Genomic DNA, 21,079 nt, shown 5'->3' with positions numbered 1-21,079 from the left:
GGGACAAATGAGGAGGAAAGAGGACAGAGGGACATTGCTCCAAATCAGGGACAGTTGGGAGATATGAAAAACTGTCAATTTAAAGTGAAAATGGCTTTTTAAACGATGTGAACATGTTAGGGCGTAAATGAGATTTTACCGGCTGCCTTTAGATCGTATTGCTAAGATTAGGTCACATTGTGAAATGTATAATGTTTATGTTTAGGCGTGGTGTATAGCCAGTTAGATCTAGGGCAATATATTTGTGCCTTGTGGCGCCACGAAACCTCTTGCTGGGGAGCCGTAAACTTTTCGCTGGGGAAAAGTCCCCCTGCCCCGTAACTGGTGAGATTGAGGTCATGTCTATGTGTGTGTATCTGGTGCACAGACAGGCAGTCAAAGTTGCATTCTGAGAGGCTGCATTTACGTCCCAGATACTCAAGAGGAAGACACAGGTAGGCGGGAGGTTTGTAGTAAAGAGCAGATAAAAGGGGAAATCACCATCACAGCTCTGCAAAGCTCCACAGCAATCAGAGATGAAGGTAGGTCCTGCAACTGTTACTTACGATGCTGCTAATGATCCCCCTTAGGACCTACAACCCCCCTCTCTGTCCATCTTTTGTTAGCAATCTACTCTCATTTTGGACTTATTTCTACCAATAATGTTTCTTTTTTAAATCTGTATGCAATATAACTACCCTATAGTGTTTTATATCTGTATAGATATATTTCATTACCAATAGTTTACATCATTGTTCTTTGAAGAAGACCAATGGGTCGAAATGCATCGGGGTATTCATGTGGATAACTATTTGATGATACGTCACTTATCTGGGGGCCCTTTTTAGCCATGATTGATGTTTTATGCTGATGTCTGTTACACGTGAACCAGAGTCTGTATTTTATAATAAATTGTTGTATATTTGAATTTCTTATGAACTTGATTTATTTTACTGTCATAATAATATTCAATACAATGCTGCCTAAAAAACCCTCTGGGAAATTTGTTTTTTTGTAACATCATTGTTCTTTAACCACTTAAGGAGCGGAAGATTTGCCCCCTTAATGACCGGGCCATTTTTTATTTTATTTTTTGCGATACTGCACTGCGTCTCTTTAACTGACAATTGCGCGGTCGTGCGACGCTGTACCCGAACAGAAATCAACATCCTTTTTTTCCCCACAAATAGAGATTTCTTGTTGTGGTATTTGATCACCTCTGCGGTTTTTATTTTTTGCGCTATAAACAGAAAAAAAAAGACCGACAGTTTTGAAAAACAAAACATTTTTTACTTTTTGCTATAATATATATCCAAAAAAAACCCCAAATTTCTTCATCAGTTTAGGCCAATATGTATTCTTCTACATATTTTTTGAAAAAAAAAAATCACAATAAGCCTATGTTGACTGGTTTGCGCAAAAGTTATAGCGTCTACAAAATAGGGGATAGATTTATAACATTTTTATTAATATTTTTTTTTTTTTTTTACTAGTAATTTTTGTTACGGGACTGCGACATTGCGATGGACAGTTCAGACACTTTTGATACTTTTTTGGGACCAGTGACATTTATACAGCAATCAGTGCTATAAAAATGCACCGATTACTGTATAAATGACACTGGCAGGGAAGGGTTTAACACTAGTGGTGATCAAGGGGTTAAATGTGTTTCCTAGGGAGGTGTTTCTAATTGTGGGGGGCTGGGCTGACTGGAGAAGGAGAGAGATCGCTGTTCCTGATCACTAGGAACAGACATCTCTCTACTCCCCTATCAGAACAGGTATCTGTTTGTTTACATTGACAGATCCCTGTTCTGGCTCTCTTTGGAGCAATCGCAGGTGGCCGGTGGGCATCGTAGCCGCCAACCACGCGCATCGGCTCCCTCGCCGTGCAGAGGGCGCGCCTGCTATAGCTCTTAAAGGAGCAGGAACATAGCAAAGTTGTAGACCTGGGCTCTTAGTGCAGGGATGATGGGAATCCTCATAATGAACACAGCAGAGGTGTAGACATGGGATCTTAGTGCTGGGATGGTGGGAACCCTCATAATTAACACAGCAGAGGTGTAGACGTGGGTTCTTAGTGCTGGGATGGTGGGAACCCTCATAATGAACACAACAGAGGTGTTGACCTGGGATCATAGTGCTGGGATGGTGGGTGCCCTTATAATTAACACAGCAGAGGTGTAGACGTGGGATCTTAGTGCTGGGATGGTGGGAACCCTCATAATTAACACAGCAGAGGTGTAGACCTGGGATCTTAGTGCTGGGATGGTGGGAACCCTTGTAATGAACACAGTAGAGGTGTAGACCTGGAATCTTTATTTTGTAATGGTGATAACCCACATAATGAACACAGCAGAGGTGTTGACCTAGGATCTTAGTTTTGGGATGGTGGGAACCCTCATAAGGAACACAATAGAGGTGTAAACCTGGGATCATAGTGCAGGGATGGTGGGAACCCTCATAATGAACACAACAGAGGTGTTGACCTGGGATCATAGTGCTGGGATGGTGGGAGCCCTTATAATGAACACAGCAGAGGTGTTGACCTAGGATCTTAGTGTTGGGATGGTGGGAACCCTCATAATGAACACAGTAGAGGTGTAAACCTAGGATCATAGTGCAGGGATGGTGGGAACCCTCATAATGAATACAATAGAGGTGTAAACCTAGGATCATAGTGCAGGGATGGTGGGAACCCTCATAATGAACACAGCACAGATGTAGACCTGGGATTTTAGTGCAGGGATAGTGAGAGCCCCTCATAATGGGCACAGCAGGCTTGTAGATCTGGGATCTCAGCGATGGGATGGTGGGAGTCTCTCATAAAGTGCACAGCAGGTGTGCAGACCTCGGGATCTCAGCGCAGGGATGATGGGGGCCTCTTATAATGGACACAGCAGGTGTGTAGACCTGGAATCTTATCTTAGTGCAGGGATGGCGGAAGCCCTTCATAATGGGCATAGCAGACTTTTAGACCTAGGATCTCAGTGATGGGATGGTGGGAGTCCCTCATAATAGGAACAGGTGAAACCTTTTAGTGTCCCCTATGGAAATGATTGCTTAATTTTGGACACTAGCACAGAAAAGGAAGAGGAGTCATGTTGCCCCTGGCAATGTTTGCTGGGATTTTCTAAGGTATACCACCTACAGACATAACACAAGAGCCGTTCATTCACTTCTTTAGTAAGCATTACTGACAGAAAACTGACTGAGCAGAAAAACTGATCTGCAGAGCTGGTATTTTTTTCTTGTCAGTTTTCTATTTTATGAATAAGGTGGTTGAAGCCTTATTATTATTATTCAATGACAACAACATAGTTAGGGCCGGTTCACACGGGGGCGACTTGTCAGGCGACCTAGCCGCCTGACAAGTCGCCTCCCGTTCTGCGTCGCTCCGACTTAGAAGAAAGGTTCCTGTACTACTTTGGGGGCGACTTGCATAGACTTCTATACAGAAGTCGTCTTGCAAGTCGCCTCGGCAGTCGTGTGCAGGTCGCCTCGGTGAGGCGACCTGCAAGTTGTGCCACGTCTAGTGTGAACCGGCACTTAAGTACTGTCCATAATACTTTTTTTTTATTGCACTGACAATTACATTTTTATCCCCTCTTTTTTCCGCACCTTAAATAAGGACATGTGTGTTCCAGTGCGTTTTTGATGCGTTTTACAGAGTTCCAGTACAGTCCAGTGCAGGAAAAATGCAGCGTGTTCCACTTTTTTTTTACTGGAACTGCAAGAACTGGTGTGAACTATGCCATTGAAAACCGTATAATCTACTTTCCATGCGCACTGGACTGAATGTGGTGTGAACTGAATTATTTTGTTTATTTTTGCATTTAAGAATCCTTATTTAAGTATTCACGTTCAACAGACAGACACATTTCCTGTACCCGGACACGCTGTCTTGATATTATCTGGTATCTCCCATGTGCTTTCTGAGTAAATCTATTTTTTCTTATCGAGACATACGTGTACATGTACATATATTTACTTTTTAAATTCATGCCATGTGGTGCACACTGCACAGTGGAAAACCATTCAACTCTCCTATGAAGGTTTATAGACCGCTTTCCTGGAGTCGAATGGTGCTTTAGAGCTTCAAGAAATCTGGATGAGGCTTATCAAATGGTTTGCAGGTAGTTAGTTACTGTGGTTTGATAAAGATGTAAAAAAAAAAGATATCTGCAAAGAGATTACCAAACTTTTTTTTACATTAGCAATGTTTTGCACTTTAAGTTTGCTGCAATTACAATTGCTATTATGTTTTTTTTCTTGTTCGCTTTTTTTTTTGTTTTTTTGTTTTTTTATCACATTGCAGAGAACAAATTTGATTCACTATCTAATGGATGCTTGGTGTGCCACCAATGTAAGGGGCACCACACTGACCACCAATGTAAGGGGCACCACACTGACCACCAATGTCAGGGGCACCACACTGATCACCAATGTAAAGGGCACCACACTGACCACCAATATAAGGTTCACCATACCGACCACAAATATAAGGTTCACCATACCAACCACCAATGTAAGAAGCTTCACATTTACCACCAGTGTAATGGCATCACATTGGCCACCAAGGTAAAGGGTCACTACAATGTTAAATATCTGCATTTGACTTTTGGTGATGATGATATTTATTATTTTTAATGATTATTACTGAAAATCATTTTGTCATGTAAAGCGCAGTGTTGAAAAACTATCCCCTATGGTTGTCACTTTCCCTAAATACTCCCGCAAATATACAAAACCTATTTGGTGACTACTACAGGCGATTTAAATAATTACATCCATATTTATGCATATTTGTGTACTAGTATCTAAATTAAAACAATCAAAGAATGATTTTGATCACTAAATACTCCACATTTTGTTTTATTTGAATAATTATTATATCTATGAATTAATCATCACGCTAATGTACCATTTGCTATAGATAAATTATTTTTTATAGGGTGTTCCCATAGACCTGCAATTTTAAGAGTTCCTTTGGGGTTAAAATGTTGAGAAAGGCTGATATAGAGGCATAAGGGTAGACAAATGAGGAAAGGGAATGAGCAATCTGTATATAAGGTGACAGTGTGTGTGCCTGGTCAGATAGTGAAGTAGGAAGCCGTGTTGGATAAGCTGCGCATAATTGACAGTGAGGCCGCGGAATATCATGCCTGGGGTCCAGTGCATTCCTGTACACTGGTTCAGGTGCGATTCAGGTCCAAATTTTAGCCTGAATTCACACCTGAACTGGACCCAAAGATGCCCCACACCGCAGCCGCCCCGGATATGTGTGAACCGGCTACATTGAGAGGTCACATTTGTCTGTCACGTGACTTTGATGCGGGGAAACCCACATCCAATTTGCAAATGTGTGAACCCACCCTGAGCGTTTTGTTAGATTTTAGAGAAGGAAGCAATGAAGTAAAGCCCATGGGAGTCCTGAGTGATAATTATTGAGTGAGAAACTCTGAAGAAGTAACTGAAGTGAATCAGGAAGAAGGTGTCAGAAACCATGAAATCAGACCGAGACAGAAGTACAGTTAAATCACACTTGTTTAATAATAAAAGAACAAACGTAGTCAAAACATAGCCAAAGTTCAGTAACCGGAACGGATCGTCAGCCAAGCCAGGAGTCAGGGATCAAAGTAGCAGAATCAGTAGCCTGAAGGGATGTCAGCAAAGCCAGTCTTTAAAACAGGAACGCAGGAGATAGTTTCTTGTGATGTGACCAAGGCGAAGGCAGAGCTCCTCTGGACTGGACGGTTTAATTAGGCAGGACTGACGAGCAGGATATCATCAACAGCTGAGTAACTGTGGAGAGATAGGAGCTGGCAATTAGCTGACAGCTGAGCACCGGTACGGATACTCCGAGAACAGTAAGTGTTAGAGAAAGAAATTTCCCCCAAAAAAATTGGGACTTTTTAGGCTCAAGGAATGTGCAAAGGTCAAGCATAATAGTATTAAATATATTGTATTTTTTAGTGTCAAAAAAGTATTTAAAAGAAATTAACAGTATAAAACATGGATACAAAAGACATGAAAAATGTGGTCTATGGCCACAAGGCAAAAAAACCTACTAAATGTGAGTACAAATGTTGTATATAAACCAATCGCCAACACGTTTCGGGGTCCTTTAAAGCTCCTTCTTCAGGGAAGGTTTTAACAGACGTAGTACATATGGTAATGCCTTGATGAAAATTGTCAACACACACACGGAGTCTGGTCTCAGATGAGCAGAGCATGACAAGCTGTATGGATCATCTTTGCAGTTGGATCCAGAGAAACGCCGTTACATGGCTATCCTACAATCATACTGCTCAGGCTTTTCTAGTCCATTTCGAATATGCTTTGAGCAAGGCGATATAGGATTGATGTTCCATAAGGATCTCTTTAAAAGATCTAAAGGCTACCCCTTAGGCCGAGGGTTTTTTCATCTTTAATAGGTGATCCCAGCACACTCCCCCCTTGATTCACCCTGAAGCAGTGGCGGTGCGTCCATTAAGGGCGCACAGGCGCCGCCCCCTCTCTCCAGCCACCCCCCTCTGTGTACTATGGATAGATTCATGCATAACACAAATCTATCCATGGCCGCTGTAGCCACCACCTATTCAGGCGCCCGGCCCCAATTTTTTTTTTTGTGGGGAGATTTCTTTATCTATCCATATTAGGGGTGTGGCCTTTTTAAGCGGAAACGCACAACCTTGTCTATTCTATTATCAGAAATGTTAGTTCCTCAATAGTTCTGGAACTACACATTGCCCAACTCGGAGTGTAAAGGTTAGAAATGTCACTCAGAGATTAGAATTGTGTTTCTGGGAAGTTGGAGGAAGTCAGAAAACAATAAATTCTTTTGTGAAATTCTGTAAACCTAATAAAAACTGTGTGTCTGCAGTTCCGTGTTGCAGTTTCCTCTTCGACTCTTTTTGGGAATTTCCTGCCAGATATACAATACTTGTATCAGATAGACAGATGAGCAGGATTGATAAGACAAAGTTCATGTTTGAGTTTCCTCAATTTCTGCCTGAAGGGTAAACAGATATATGAAGGATTTCATCAAATTTTATAATGATGGCTATTGACAAGAGATGGCGGGTGGGAGATTGGACCACCATATGGTGTGTTTAGAATTGTACAATGGGTTTGCATTGGATCCGATCAAAAAAATCTATTATTATTATTATTATTCTACAACTTAATGACCATGTTAATGCTGAGCTATAGATATAAAATTATCTTTAGTAGGGGGGTACCCTTAAAAAATAATTTTAAGGTTGTAAATGTGAAGACTGCCTGCGTCCAGGGCCGATCACTCGTTGCACGCATGAGTGGCCATGATTAGCTTGCAGCCTCCCATTGCTTTCAATGGGGCTGCCTCCTGCAGCTAATCGCAGAACTCCCACTGGGGTTCTGGCATCTAATCTTGGTGTGGGAGCGATCGCAGGTGGAAGTGACCCCTAAGGAGATGATTCCAGCTGTTCCCTTCCCCAACCTTGTCTTCCTACTACAGCATTACTATCTCTTCTAAGGTACTTACCAGGCCTTTCAAAAAATATAAAAATTAAAAAGAGGCAACTTTAGAGGAAAGATTACTATACTTGTGTCACATGGACCCTTTTCTGTAACAGTACCTTATCAAGTAATCTTTTACATGTCTGTAATATGTTGTACATGTATACGCTCTGGAATGTTCTTTCCTCTTGAATAAATACCGTATTTATCGGCGTATAACACGCGCCGGCGTATAACACGCACCCCAAGTTTAGGAGGGAATTTTAAGGAAAAAAACTTTTAGGAGGGAAGTTTAAGGAAAAAAACTTACATTTAAATGCCCATCAATGCAGCCTCATCAGTGTTCATCTGCAGCCTTTCCCCAGTGTCCAGTGCAGCCTTGTCAGTGCAGCTTTGCCCCAGTGCAGCTTGTCCCCAGTGCAGCTTGTCCCCAGTGCAGTCTTGTCCCCAGTGCAGCTTTGTCCCCAGTGCAGCTTTGCCCCAGTGCAGCCTTGTCCCCAGTGCAGCCTTGTCCCCAGTGCAGCTTTGTCCCCAGTGCAGCCTTGTCCCCAGTGCAGCCTTGTCCCCAGTGCAGCTTGTCCCCAGTGCAGCCTTGTCCCCAGTGCAGCTTTGCCCCAGTTCAGCCTTGTCCCCAGTGCAGCCTTGTCCCCAGTGGTCCGTGCAGCCTTGTCCCCAGTGGTCCGTGCAGCCTTGTCGCCGCCAACATACAAACGTTTAGTTTGTATTTTTAAACATGGCGCCGCGGAGTTCGGAGGGACTCAGGGGCGCTCGTTCAGCTGAACGAGCGCCGCCGAGGACACAGTGACTGGGCGGAGCCGAGATACACATAGCCGAGGGTTCTCGGCTATTCTCGGCGCCGTTCACAGTCACGCCCAGTCCCTATGATGGACATAACAGAGGTCCAATGGCGGGACTGGGCGTGACTGTGAACGGCGCCGAGAAAAGCCGAGAACCCTCGGCTATGTGTATCTCGGCTCCGCCCAGTCACTGTGTCCTCGGCGGCGCTCGTTCAGCTGAACGAGCGCCCCCGAGTCCCTCCGAACTCCGCGGCGCCATGTTTAAAAATACAAGCTATGTGAATGTCGGCGGCGATCGCGGCGATCGCTCCGACAGATCACAAAATAGCGGGGATCGGCGTATAACACGCACCCACGATTTTCCCCTTATTTTAAGGGGAAAAAAGTGCGTGTTATACGCCGATAAATACGGTAATTAAAGTGGTTGTAAAGGCTGAAGGTTGTTCAGCCTTTAGAAAGCCGATGACACAGAGCTGCGAAATGCATTGAGGCTGTGTGTCCGCCATCGTTGACGTCACTTCTGGTTTGTCCTCGGGGAGCTTCCTGATGACGCAGAGTTGCGAAATGCATTGAGGCTGTGTGTCTGCCATTGTTGATGTCACTTCTGGTTTTAACCTTGGAGGAGCTTCCTGATAAGGAAGAGTTGCGAAATGCACTGAGGCTGTGTGTCCACCATCATTGATGTCACTTCCGGTTCGTCTTTGGGCAGTTTCCGGCCATTGGAATGCACACCAGCATGAGCGGCTGGGAAATACACTGTTGGCTGTTTATGTTGGTGCTGACATTAGCACCATTAAATGTAAGTGTCCTCTTATGTACTGAAGAATTTTAATTAAATTACTACACTATGATACCCTTTATCACTCTCTTTGGGTCCTTTTGTTTATTACTATATGAGAGGGTGGTATCTGGAGGGCTGGGGTTGGTGAACCCTATGCTACCACGAGATCTTCCAGTTCCAGTTTTTGGTTGGGGAAATGAGAGCTGACAATATCTGAAGGCTGGTTTTATATTGATGGTGAATGAATGAATGAATGAGTGACTTGTATAGCTCTACCTATGCAAACTGAATCGCCTCAGGGCGCTTTTTAATCTACCAGCATGTCTTTGGAGTGTGGGAGGAAACCGGAGTACCCGGAGGAAACCCACGCAGGCACAGGGAAAACATGCAAACTCCAGGCAGGTAGTGTCGTGGTCGGGATTTGAACCAGCGACCCTTTTTGCTGCTAGGTGAGAGTGCTATCCACTACACCACTGTGCTGCCCTCAGTGGTTGGTGAGTGTGCAATTTATACACACATAGAGTTTGAGTGGTGGAGTCTCAATATTTTATTATTTATATTGATGGCACTTATTTTTTTCAGGCTGCACATGCTTAGTTTGGTGTGTAATGCTTGAGAGTTTTTTTTGGGAGAGTGCATGTGATCAGCACAAGGCCAATCAGTACTGTCCAGACAGAGGGTCAGGTGTCTTGCAGTCTCATAGGACAGTCAGAAAACTACTCCTACATGCTTTAACCAGTGCTTGGCTAGACTGATAGAAGTCACAAGACTGCTCTAACTGCTGATGAGAAAAAGGTATTTAGCAGTTTATATTTACTAAAATTGCATTTCCATCTTCTGTGTACTGCGGGAGACCAGATATAGTGAATGCAGAGTCCTGGGTTTAGTAATACTTTATTATCTCTTTAAAAAAAAAAGAAAGGTTGTGCACTGACTGACTCCGATGATTAAAAAACAGCCCTGCACATTACTGTGTACTGCTGCTTTCTTTGGAAATATTTCCATCTTGAAAGTGGTTGTAAACCCTTACAGCCCACTTTAACCTACAGGTAAGCCTAGATTAAGGCTTACCTGTAGGTCCAAGAAATATCTCCTAAACCTACACTGTTTAGGAGTTATTTGCAAAAAGACAGGCACCGCTGCCTACGGCGCATGCTAACGGCGATAAGCCGTTAGTGGCGGCTCCCGTGCGCATGCGCGGGAGTGACGTCATTGCGGCTCTGGCCAATCACAACGCCGGAGCCACGATACCCAGAAAGAAGATGGACGCTTCGTAGCAGAGGGGACAGCGGTGACATCGCAGGCTCCTGTGTCAGGTAAGTGACACATAATGGGCTACTATGCGGTGCATAGTAGCCCATTATGCTTTACCTTTGCAGGGAAACAAAGAGGAAGTAAACCCATCAGGGTTTATTTCCTCTTGAAGATGGTCATCAATACGTGATATCTAGCACATTACCAGTACCAGATTTTTCCCTCTCAGGATGATTCAGTATTATTCTTGGCTGTACCACGCACTTGAAACTGAGCTGCGGGCAGATATAAAAGACACAAATGAATGCAGCTCTGAAACCATTAATCCATAATTAAATTTATTTTTAAATGCAAGCAGTGTAAGTATCCGAATTTGGTCTCATATCAGCCTCTCACAGTCCTTGTACAGCAGGGCAAAAGTGTGAGAGGAAGAAGCAGCTTTAAGAGCCAATCAGTGCTGATAGAAGGAGAAAGCAGAGTGACATAGAGATAAGCTTAACATCTTTTTCTGGCTGTAGATGCATGAGCTTTGACCCCAACTGTTGCAAGAGTTACCAGCAGATAACACAATTAAATTTGGTGTTGAAGACCTTCTGGCTCAAACCATCAGCTTTTGGGATGAATTTTCAGGGAAAGCCACGCCTGGAGAAATTAGCAGTCATTTAAAATCTAAACCACTTAAAGAGAATTGATGGATTTTTAATAATTTGGCTATTTTTTTGTTTTGTTTTTTAATTGCATGCCAGACTCATTGACATCCACAACTTTCTTTCTGCACATTACCACTAATTTCTACAATGTATAGCAACCCACCTGTTCTACATGCGGTGGGTTGTACTGTGAATGGCACCCCAAAAACATTGTACAGTAGAGCCCAATGCACTGCAATTCAGTAAAGGGGTTGCCTTAGTGCAACACACATGTGAATTAATGCAACACAAGGGAAAGCTTTATGGCTTTCACATGGGCGGACCGATTTGTTGTGAGTGTGGTATGGAATCTTAAATAAGATCTCATTGTATTATTTTTCTGCACCTCCAACCTTACGGTAAATTTGTGAACTTCAGATAAGTTCAGATAATCAGTACATACCACAATCCTTTCCTGAGTTTGTTAATTTATGGGGATTTCTTATCAATGTATAAATATCTCCCAACAAAATTAATAAGTAAATAATTTGACTTTATTAATTAACAAGTATAGTTATACAATTTCATACAGAACTGGAACTTCTGGTGATTGATATTTCACACACACATTATCAAAACCTCAACACGGCAATAAAACGATATTTCTTCATATTCTGCAAATAACTCAGGGGAGCCCAAATTGTTCTGTTAGAAAAATATATGCGGTAATCACGCTTTACGTTCAAGAACACAATATCCCTTGTCGCTCTGGGAAACAGTCCTCTGAATTTCTCCGGCCGGAAGGAATCCAAAGTATGTCTCGCGGAGTCAACAGATAAATATTGCCAATTTTGAAAAATATTAATCTAACAGAGTTCCTAAATTGAATAGGGCGATAAATACTCTCCCTAGGACCACAGTAGATTAAATTGAAGTAATCCAAGTTTATGTCTGAATTCCTCCAAACACGGCTTCAATAATACACAGCCTAGACCAGTGATGGAGAACCTGGGCACCCCAGATGTTTTGGAACTACAATTCCCATGATGCTCAACTACACTGCAGAGTGCATGAGCATCATGGGAAATGTAGTTCCAAAACATCTGGGGTGCCAAGGTTCGCCGTCACTGGCTTAGACAATCAATGTGGGCGAATGATAATGATAAACTACCCTACACACTGCACATGATAATGTTAACACATAAACTATACAACACAATCCCTATAATTTTGAGAAAAAAATAATTAATATTTGTAACGTCTGTATCTTACCAACAGTTTAAAAGGGGAAGCTATCTGACAACATCTAAGTACATTGAGTGGTTCCAGTCACAAGGTCCTGCAAGATGGGGAGTGGTCAAATATCAGCAGGCTTCTTGATCGTCTAGGGGTGTATCCGGCGTGTGGGTCTGTGATCCTCTCTCTATGGCCCTCACATCCTTTATACCATCTGGGACAATAAGCTCATAATATGATCATAAGCTCAGGCCAGAAGTTTTGGCTTTATTCTCCATTGGTTGGAGAACGCTAATGATTTACCTGGTGAGTCCAGGTAATATCATCATCAGCCACTAGGTGTGTCTGAGGGCAGAAAAATGTGTTCTAAATTATTTATTAAAAGAAAATATGTAGTCTTTCATAATGGGCATCTATCTAAATATTGGGGCTTATGAAAATATATATCTATATTGTTCAGGGACCCCGGCAACTGGTACAAAATACAATACACTTAGTATAAATTTGATTAATTAATATCACACGAAATGGATGTTTATATGGATAATTGCATGACACCTGCATATCCTATGAAAACCTATTTGTCTTAGGATAAACACATGCTATATGGGTATTTTTATTTAGATGCGGTCACGGTTTCTATGTCTTTACAATAATGATCTAAACACAATTCTTCATTTGTTCTATATCAAAATTTATATTTCTACCTTATGGCAGATTACTCATGGGGTCAGTGGATATTAAAATTATGGTCGTATTTGTGACCTGGAGTCTAGTATAAATTTGAGTTACTTATGATCACATATATTTACAATATCACATGAATACAAGTTTTAAATGCCCTCCTAGAGCCTTTGAAATGAACTTTGGACAGGCTCAATGAAGATATTTAAATCAGGGTTTTAGCTGTCCAGACAATTTCTCCTTTCAGACAATTTAGTCACACAATGATTATTTACTGTTCAGAGATTTGTGCCTGTTTGTCATTCTGGTGTAACATTAACCTCGCATCTCAGTCATTGTCTGAGGGAAAGCTTGAGTCAACATTTGGGTTTGACTAGGAAGACTATTTCACCCTTTGAAACAATGGGATATTTACCCAAGCTTTTCCTTTAATTTAAGGTTTTGTAACTGGGGTCTGAAAACACAAATTTGACCATAATCAGCTGGTTTCGTATCAGATTCATGTTTACTCGGTTTCGACATAAGTTTTGTCTCTTAACGTTAACTCTCCAATGGATGGTATAACTTAATCGGCCTTCCCTGTTGGGAGGAGGGAATGCTCTCCTGGAGTGATGACTCCAAAGCTAAAAGTTCCATGAAAAATATAATATTTTAATGTATCTCGGCCATGACAGATTGAGTCCACCTGTCAGTTTTTTAGGTGGACCCGATCGGAACATCCATTGCCCTTTATGGAGCGGCGAATGTCAACCGACATGTCGCTTTACACCCACCAATATCCAATCTGCTCTGCTGGCGGAGTCCGACAGTGTGAAAGAGTCCTTAGTGTGAATGGGCCTTCAATGGGGAAACCTATCACAGTGAAAACGAACTAATTGTGACTTTCCCTGACTTTAGAGAGATTTACTTCTTGTTGTTTTTATGGGACAGAAAGTGTAAGAAAAATTCTCCAATGGGGCAGCAAAAAAAAAAAAAAAAAAAAAAAGAATTAACAGGAAATATTGGTTTTAGAAACATTTTAAATGGATACCTTTTTAAAACTAAACTGAGGAACAAAACATAATATATTGCACCCTACCAGTCTTTAGATGTGGTGGCTGCGTTAGTTTAAAAATAAGCCTATTGAAAGGATCCAAATCAGCCCTTTCCAACCATTTACCCCAAAGGAACTCTTGAAATAATTTAATTTTCAGGTCTTAGGGAACACCTGATAAAACCAATTTATTATAGGGGCCAGGGGATAATGCCCCTTACAGTGCCTTGAAAAAGTGTTCATACCCCTCTGAAATGTTCCACATTTTGTCATGTTACAACCAAAAACGTAAATTTATTTTATTGGGATTTTATATGATAGACCAACACAAAGTGGCACATAATTGTGAAGTGGAAGGAAAAATGATAAATGGTTGTCAAAATATTTTACAAATATGTGAAAAGTGTGGTGTGTATTTGTAATCAGCCCCCCCCGAGTCAGTACTTTGTAGAACTGCCTTTCACTGCAATTACAGCTGCAAGTCTTTTTGGGAATGTCTCTACCAGCTTTGCACATCTAGAGAGTGACGTTTTTGACCACTCTTCCTTGCAAAATATCTCAAGCTCTGTCAGATTGGATGGAGAGCGTCTGTGAACAGCAATTTTCAAGTCTTGCCACAGATTCTCAATTGGGTTTGGGCCATTCTAACACATGAATATGCATTGATTGTAGCTCTGGCTGTATGTTTAGGGTCATTGTCCTGCTGGAGGATGAACCTCCACCCCCCCGTCTCAAGTCTTTTGCAGAGTCGAACAGATTTTCTTCTAATGCCACGTACACGCGGTCGGATATTCCGACAAGAAATGTTCAATGTTAGCTTGTTGTCGGAAAGTCCGACCGCGTGTAGGCTCCATCGAACATTTAATAAATAATGATATTTGAAGCGCTTCACAATGTGCATGAAAATGAATATATAAGAATAAATATAAATAGTCAAATAAATCCAGCGGTGAGCAAAAATTCCTATAAAATCCAGCAATCAAAATAGTGTAAAATTATAAAAAATTAGTGACACCAAATGTGTAAAAAATCCACAAAAAAATAAATATATAGGGATGTATTCAGAAGGTTCAATTATACAGGTGTAGAATCCTGATTGGTATAGAGCTTTTGATCACTAGCAAAGCTGTTTAAAAACACTTGCTTAATTAAGGTGCTCATTGATAGTACCTAGGGTTGTCCCGATACCACTTTTTTAGGACCGAGTACAAGTACCGATACTTTTTTTCAAGTACTCGCCGATACCGATTACCGATACTTTTTTTTAATGTCACGTGACAGTTTTTTTTTTTTTTTTTTTTTGAGGGGGGGGGGCGGGTGGGGTGGGGGTGGTGGTATAGTGAACGGTGTCTGTGTGTGTGTTTTGGTTTTGGTTTTTTTCATTTACATTTATTATTTTTTACAATTTTTTTTTTATTCTTTATTGCACTATGTGTGTGTTTTTTTTTTTTTTTTTAATCAGCCCTGTTGGGGGGCTTTGGTGAGATATCAGGGGTCTTAACAGACCTCTGATATCTCCCCCTTGAGACAGAGAAATAGACAGAGGATAGAGATTCCCCAGTCCCTTTCTCTGCAGCGTCAGCTGCACTGAGAATGAATGGAGAGAACACAGCGGCTTCTCTCCATTCATAAACTGACACATTGTAATCACAGAAGATTACAATGTTTCAGTTATGTGAATGGAAAGAGTCAGCTGACTCTCTCCATACACACAGCGGAGAGAGAGCAGAACGGAGGGGACAGACGAAGAGAGAGGGGGACAACGGAAAGCCGGAACGGATGGGGACAGCGGAGGGGGACAGAGGAACGCATGGGGACAGCGGAGGGGGACAGAGGAACGGATGGGGACAGCGGAGGGGGACAGAGCAAAGAAGGACAGCGGGAGGTGGACAGAGGAACGGAGGAGGACAGCGGAGGGGGACAGAGCAAAGAAGGAGGACAGCGGGGGGGGGACAGAGGAACGGAGGGGGACACAGCAATGGAGCAGGACAGCGGAGGGGGACAGAGGAACGGAGGAGGACTAAGGAGGAGGAGGTGACAGTCAGCGGTGATCGCGTGTGGGGGAATTACAAGCACCGATCACCGCTGTATGTCACTAAGCAGCTGAAAGCCGCGGGGGGAGAAGCTTGTAACTCCCCCACACGTCCATCACCGCTGACAGTCAAGGTATCGGCGGAAGCATCGGGAGCATTTGCCCGAGTACAAGTACTTGGGCAAATGCTTGGTATCGGTGCCGATACCGATACTAGTATCGGTATCGGGACAACCCTAATAGTACCAATGTGTTTTTTGCTTCTATTCACAACCAATGTGAGAATCATAAACAGGCAGATAAGAGAAAAAAACAATCATTGTGCAATAGTTAGGATACCAAGGTACACAGGCAAACTTCAATCCACTCACGTGTGCCTTATAATGATAAGGCATATGCAGGTTTTACTATAGCAGTCAGCCGCCTTAGACAGGAGCAGATTCAGTGCAGTACACTGTGTGAAACTGCTGATCTGCACAGAGCTTCCTTGGCTCCTCCCACGCGTTACATCACAGTCACGTGACTTTTTCAAGGATCCTTATCATTATAAGGCACACGGGAGTGGATTGAAGTTTGCCTGTGTACCTTGGTATCCTAACTATTGCACAATGATTGTTTTTTTCTCTTATCTGCCTGTTTATGATTCTCACATTGGTTGTGAATAGAAGCAAAAAACACATTGGTACTATCAATGAGCACCTTAATTAAGCAAGTGTTTTTAAACAGCTTTGCTAGTGATCAAAAGCTCTATACCAATCAGGATTCTACACCTGTATAATTGAACCTTCTGAATACATCCCTATATATTTATTTTTATGTGGATTTTTTACACATTTGGTGTCACTAATTTTTTATAATTTTACACTATTTTGATTGCTGGATTTTATAGGAATTTTTACTCACCGCTGGATTTATTTGACTATTTATATTTATTCTTATATATTCATTTTCATGCACATTGTGAAGCGCTTCAAATATCATTATTTATTCTTTTTAAGTGACTCTGAAAACACTCTCTTTTGATAGCAGCCTCACTTGGTTTTATGTGTAATTATCAGCTATTTAGCATCACAGCGCTTTGTGTTTTATATATATTTTTTCCATCGAACATTTGCTGTTGGAATTTCCGCCCACAAATGTTTGAGAGCAGGTTCTCAAATTTTCCACCAACAAAACTTGTTGTCGGAAAGTCCAATCATGTGTATACAAGTCCGTCGCACTAAAGTTCACGCATGCTCTGAATCAAGCAGAAGGAGCCACACTGGCTATTGAACTTCATTTTTCTCAGCTCGTGGTACATCACCGCGTTCCCACGTTCGGAATTTTGGGCCAACATTTGTGTGACCGTGTGTATGCAAGACAAGTGAGCCAACATCCTTCGGAAAAAAATCCACGGTTTTGTTGGCGGAAAGTCCAATCGTGTGTACGGGGCTTTAGATTGCCCTGTGTTTGGCTCTATCCATCTTCCCACCAACTCTGACCATCTTCCCTGTGCCTGCTAAAGAAAAGCATCTCCACAACATGCTTCCACCACCATGTTTTACGGTGGGGATGGTGTGTTCAGGGTGCAGTGTTAGTTTTAGCGCTTTGCTTTTAGACCAAAAAGTTACATTTTGCTCTCTTCTGACCAGAGCACCATCTTCCACAGGTTTGCTGTGTCCCCCACATGGCTTCTCGCAAACTGCAAACGGGACGTCTTATGGTTTTCTTTCCACAATGGCTTTCTTCTTGCCACTCTTCCATAAAGACCAGATTTGTTGAGAGCACGACTAATAGTTGTCCTGTGGACAGATTCTCCCACCTGAGCTGTGGATCTCTGCAGCTCCTCCAGAGCTACCATGGGCCTCTTGGCTGCTTCTCTGATTAATGCTCTCCTTGCCCGGCCTGTCAGTTTAGGTGGACGGCCATGTCTTGGTAGGTTTGCAGTTGCGCCATACTCTTTCCATTTTTGGATGATGGATTGAACAGTACTCCGTGAGATGTTCAACGCTTGGGATATTTTTTTATAGCCTAACCCTGCTTTAAACTTCTCCAAAACGTTATCCCTGACCTGTCTGGTGTGTTCCTTGGCTTTCATGATGCTGTTTGTTCACTAAGTTTCTCTAACCAACCTCTGAGGGCTTCACAGAACAGCTGTATTTATACTGAGATTAAATTACACACAGGTGGACTCTATTTACTAATTAGGTGACTTCTGAAGGCAATTGGTTCCACTCGATTTTAGTTAGGGGTATCAGAGTAAAGGGGGCTGAATACATATGCATGGTACACTTTTCAGATATTTATTTATTAAAAATTTGTAAAAACATTTATCATTTTCCTTCCACTTCACAGTTCTGTGCCACTTTGTGTTGGTCTATCACATAAAATCCCAATAAAATACATTTATGTTTTTGGTTGTAACATGACAAAATGTGGAAAATTTCAAGGCGTTTGAATACTTTTTCAAGGCACTGTACATTGGTGGTCAGCAGTTGCGGCTGGTGCTCAATATTTTGTGGGGGGGGGCAAACCCACGGGAGGCGCCGATCAGTCCCCCCCCGCGGCAGACTGACAGCAGTGATCAGTGTCCCCCTCATGGGGGATGGACGGCAGTGATCAGTGGTCTTACGTTAGGAGGCCAATGCTGCTCCTTGGTCCAGCTTGCCGAGGGGAAGAGCCGGGGCCCTTGCTTCTCCTCCCGGCCGAACAGGAAGTGGGTCCTGAGTCCTAAGACTCCCTGGCCAATCGGGTCTCAGGACCCGCTTCCTGATTGGCTGGGAGGAGAAGCAGGAAGACATTAGTGAATATTAATTTGCTAATTAATATTAATTTGCTAATGTCACACAAGTGGGTGGGCTCGGGGCGTAGACCACACTTTTTTGAAGCCAATTAAAGCCTCAGGCTCTAATCATGGGTTTAAAAAGAAAAAACCCCATTGGTGGGGTTTAAAAAGAAAAAAACCCTTTACATTGGTGGCCAATGGTCTCTTCCCCCTCCCCCCCGTACACTGGTACAAAGTGGGAACAATGCTTCTTACATTTGTGGTCAGTGTGAAGAAAGTTCCTTACCCTGGTGGCCAGTAGGAAGAATGCCCCCTTTATATTGGTGGACAATAGGAAGAATACACCCCCTTTACATTTGTGGACAGTGGACCAGCTACAGCTCAAGAAACATCTAGCAACCACTTGTGGAACCCTAGAGTTCCATGTAAGCCTGGTTGAGAATGGCTGGTCTGCATACACTTAGGCGTCTATTTATAAAACATTAGTTGGATATCTTTCACAAAATATTGAACATCATTTCTGTAATAGATTAATTCCTATGATGGTCAGCTCCATCTACTGGCCAAAATGTTGTATTTTTCTTGTTGAGCTGTTTCAGAAAACGATACCACATTTTGGCCACTAGATGGTGCTGACGATAATAGGAATTAATCCATTACATAAATTACAGCCTTATTAGGCCCCTCTCCCACGGGGCTGTCCATTTTGACGGACTCCGCTTGCTCAGCAGGGATCGATCCGTTGATCCCTGCTGTGCCGGCGGATGACAGGTCTGTCTCTGCTCACTGTGCAGGGACGGACCTGTCAGAGCCCCGCTCTCCTCTATGGGGAAAAAATGAAAAATAGGGTTTCCATCCTTCTGGATTTAGCCGATCGGATGTCAGAGACAATTTTTGCAGCCTACATGAAAGTGTGTGACGTTTATCCATGAATGTTTTATAACTCTACCCCTTTAAATATGACTCTGCCTGCAAAATGGTATTATACTGTAGGTAGGAAAGACAGGTCCACTTTATTTCTGAGTATCTTTCAATGTAGTAACCTGTGTTCGATTATAGTGCAAAATACATGAATTTTCAGTGAAACTTTTATTAACTAGAATTTAATATTTTTCCCTTGCAGGAGTAAAGATGCCTTACATAACGCAAGATGTTACATTCAGATATGGGAGCTCCGCCTTCCAAATGGAGTGTCATTTGCATATTTCATTTATTCACAGCAACAGTTTCCGAAGGTAAGACAGGGTCATCATCACAGCTAGGGAACCTTCCATATAACCCTGGGATTATTTGACCCCTTCCCGCCCACCCTGGCGTCCCTTTAACTGGGATACTACGCCCAGGGGCAGGAAGGTCTGCCTAATTTTGATTGGCTGTCACAATGGTCACATGATTAGTACAGACAGCTCGTTCTCTGTACTGGGAGCATCTGAAGTAGAAAAAAAAAAAAAACAGCCAGAGAAAGCTGTTCACAAAATTGCAAAAATGACGCAGCGTGCTGCGTTGACAAGCGGTGCCCCCTGTCAAATTTGGCCACTCAAGTCAATGGAGGAGCTGTGCCCTGACCACAAGTCAAACACTTGGTTTGCAGTTATGGTGCATTAGCCCCATTATAAATTGCTGTTTGGCAAAAAAAAAAAAGGCATTCAAAAGGCAGCAGGATCACATCCTGAATGCCTGACAGTGGATCAAATTTCAGAGCATGGGCTAGTGCGAACCTAGGCTAATGGTGGCCGTGCACGCTTTGATTTTTTTTTTTTTTTATCCAGTTGATCTGTGTTTTGATCAAAACAATAAAATCTTCAAAAAATCACCATAACTTCCCTTTGGATCAAACTACACTCAATTTTGGTTGAATTCAATCAGAGTCGATCAGCCAGGGTGGAAAATTATCGATCCTTTTTAAACCAATCTGCAGCACTGAGATACTTTGGGGTCAATTCACTAACGTTTACCGCATGCGATAACGCAGTCACGAGACTCATTTGCATAAAGCCCCCCCTCCCTAAAGCAAGCACCCATCCCCCCATGTTAAGGGCATGTGGCCTGGTATGGTTTGGGAGGGAAGGGAGGAGGGGGGGCGCTCACTCCTCCCCCCTTCTTGACCTGCCGGGCTGCATGCTCGGATAACGATCTGGTATGGATTATGGGGGGGACACTGCGCCGTTTAAAAAGAAAAAAATTGGCGCGGGGTTCCCCTTAAAATCCATACGAGACCCGAAGGGCCTGGTATGGACTGGGGAGGGGGGGGGGGTCCCACACTGTTTAAAAAAAAAAAAATTATCTATTGCCGGCAATGGTATTGTTTTTCTGACAATTTAAATGTCATTTCATTCATTGCTTTTCTTTGGTATTGTAATTTTTGCTGCAGCATGTTCTATACATGCT

General features: G+C 42.6%; 1 protein-coding gene across 1 annotated transcript in view; it reads left to right on the top strand.

Annotated features, from left to right (window-relative positions):
* The first annotated feature begins 19,809 nt into the window (after positions 1-19,809).
* LOC141103792 (interleukin-12 receptor subunit beta-2-like) overlaps positions 19,810-21,079 on the top strand; it is a 91,874-nt gene continuing 90,604 nt past the window's right edge. The window contains exon 1 of the mRNA XM_073593779.1: positions 19,810-19,926. Within this exon, the coding sequence (XP_073449880.1) occupies positions 19,842-19,926 (85 nt within the window). The 5' untranslated portion in view covers positions 19,810-19,841. The remainder of the gene's footprint in view (positions 19,927-21,079) is intronic.

The sequence above is a fragment of the Aquarana catesbeiana genome, linkage group LG07, assembly GCF_042186555.1.
Source record: "Aquarana catesbeiana isolate 2022-GZ linkage group LG07, ASM4218655v1, whole genome shotgun sequence".
NCBI lineage: Eukaryota > Metazoa > Chordata > Amphibia > Anura > Ranidae > Aquarana > Aquarana catesbeiana.
This window is presented reverse-complemented; position numbering and strand designations above follow the sequence as displayed.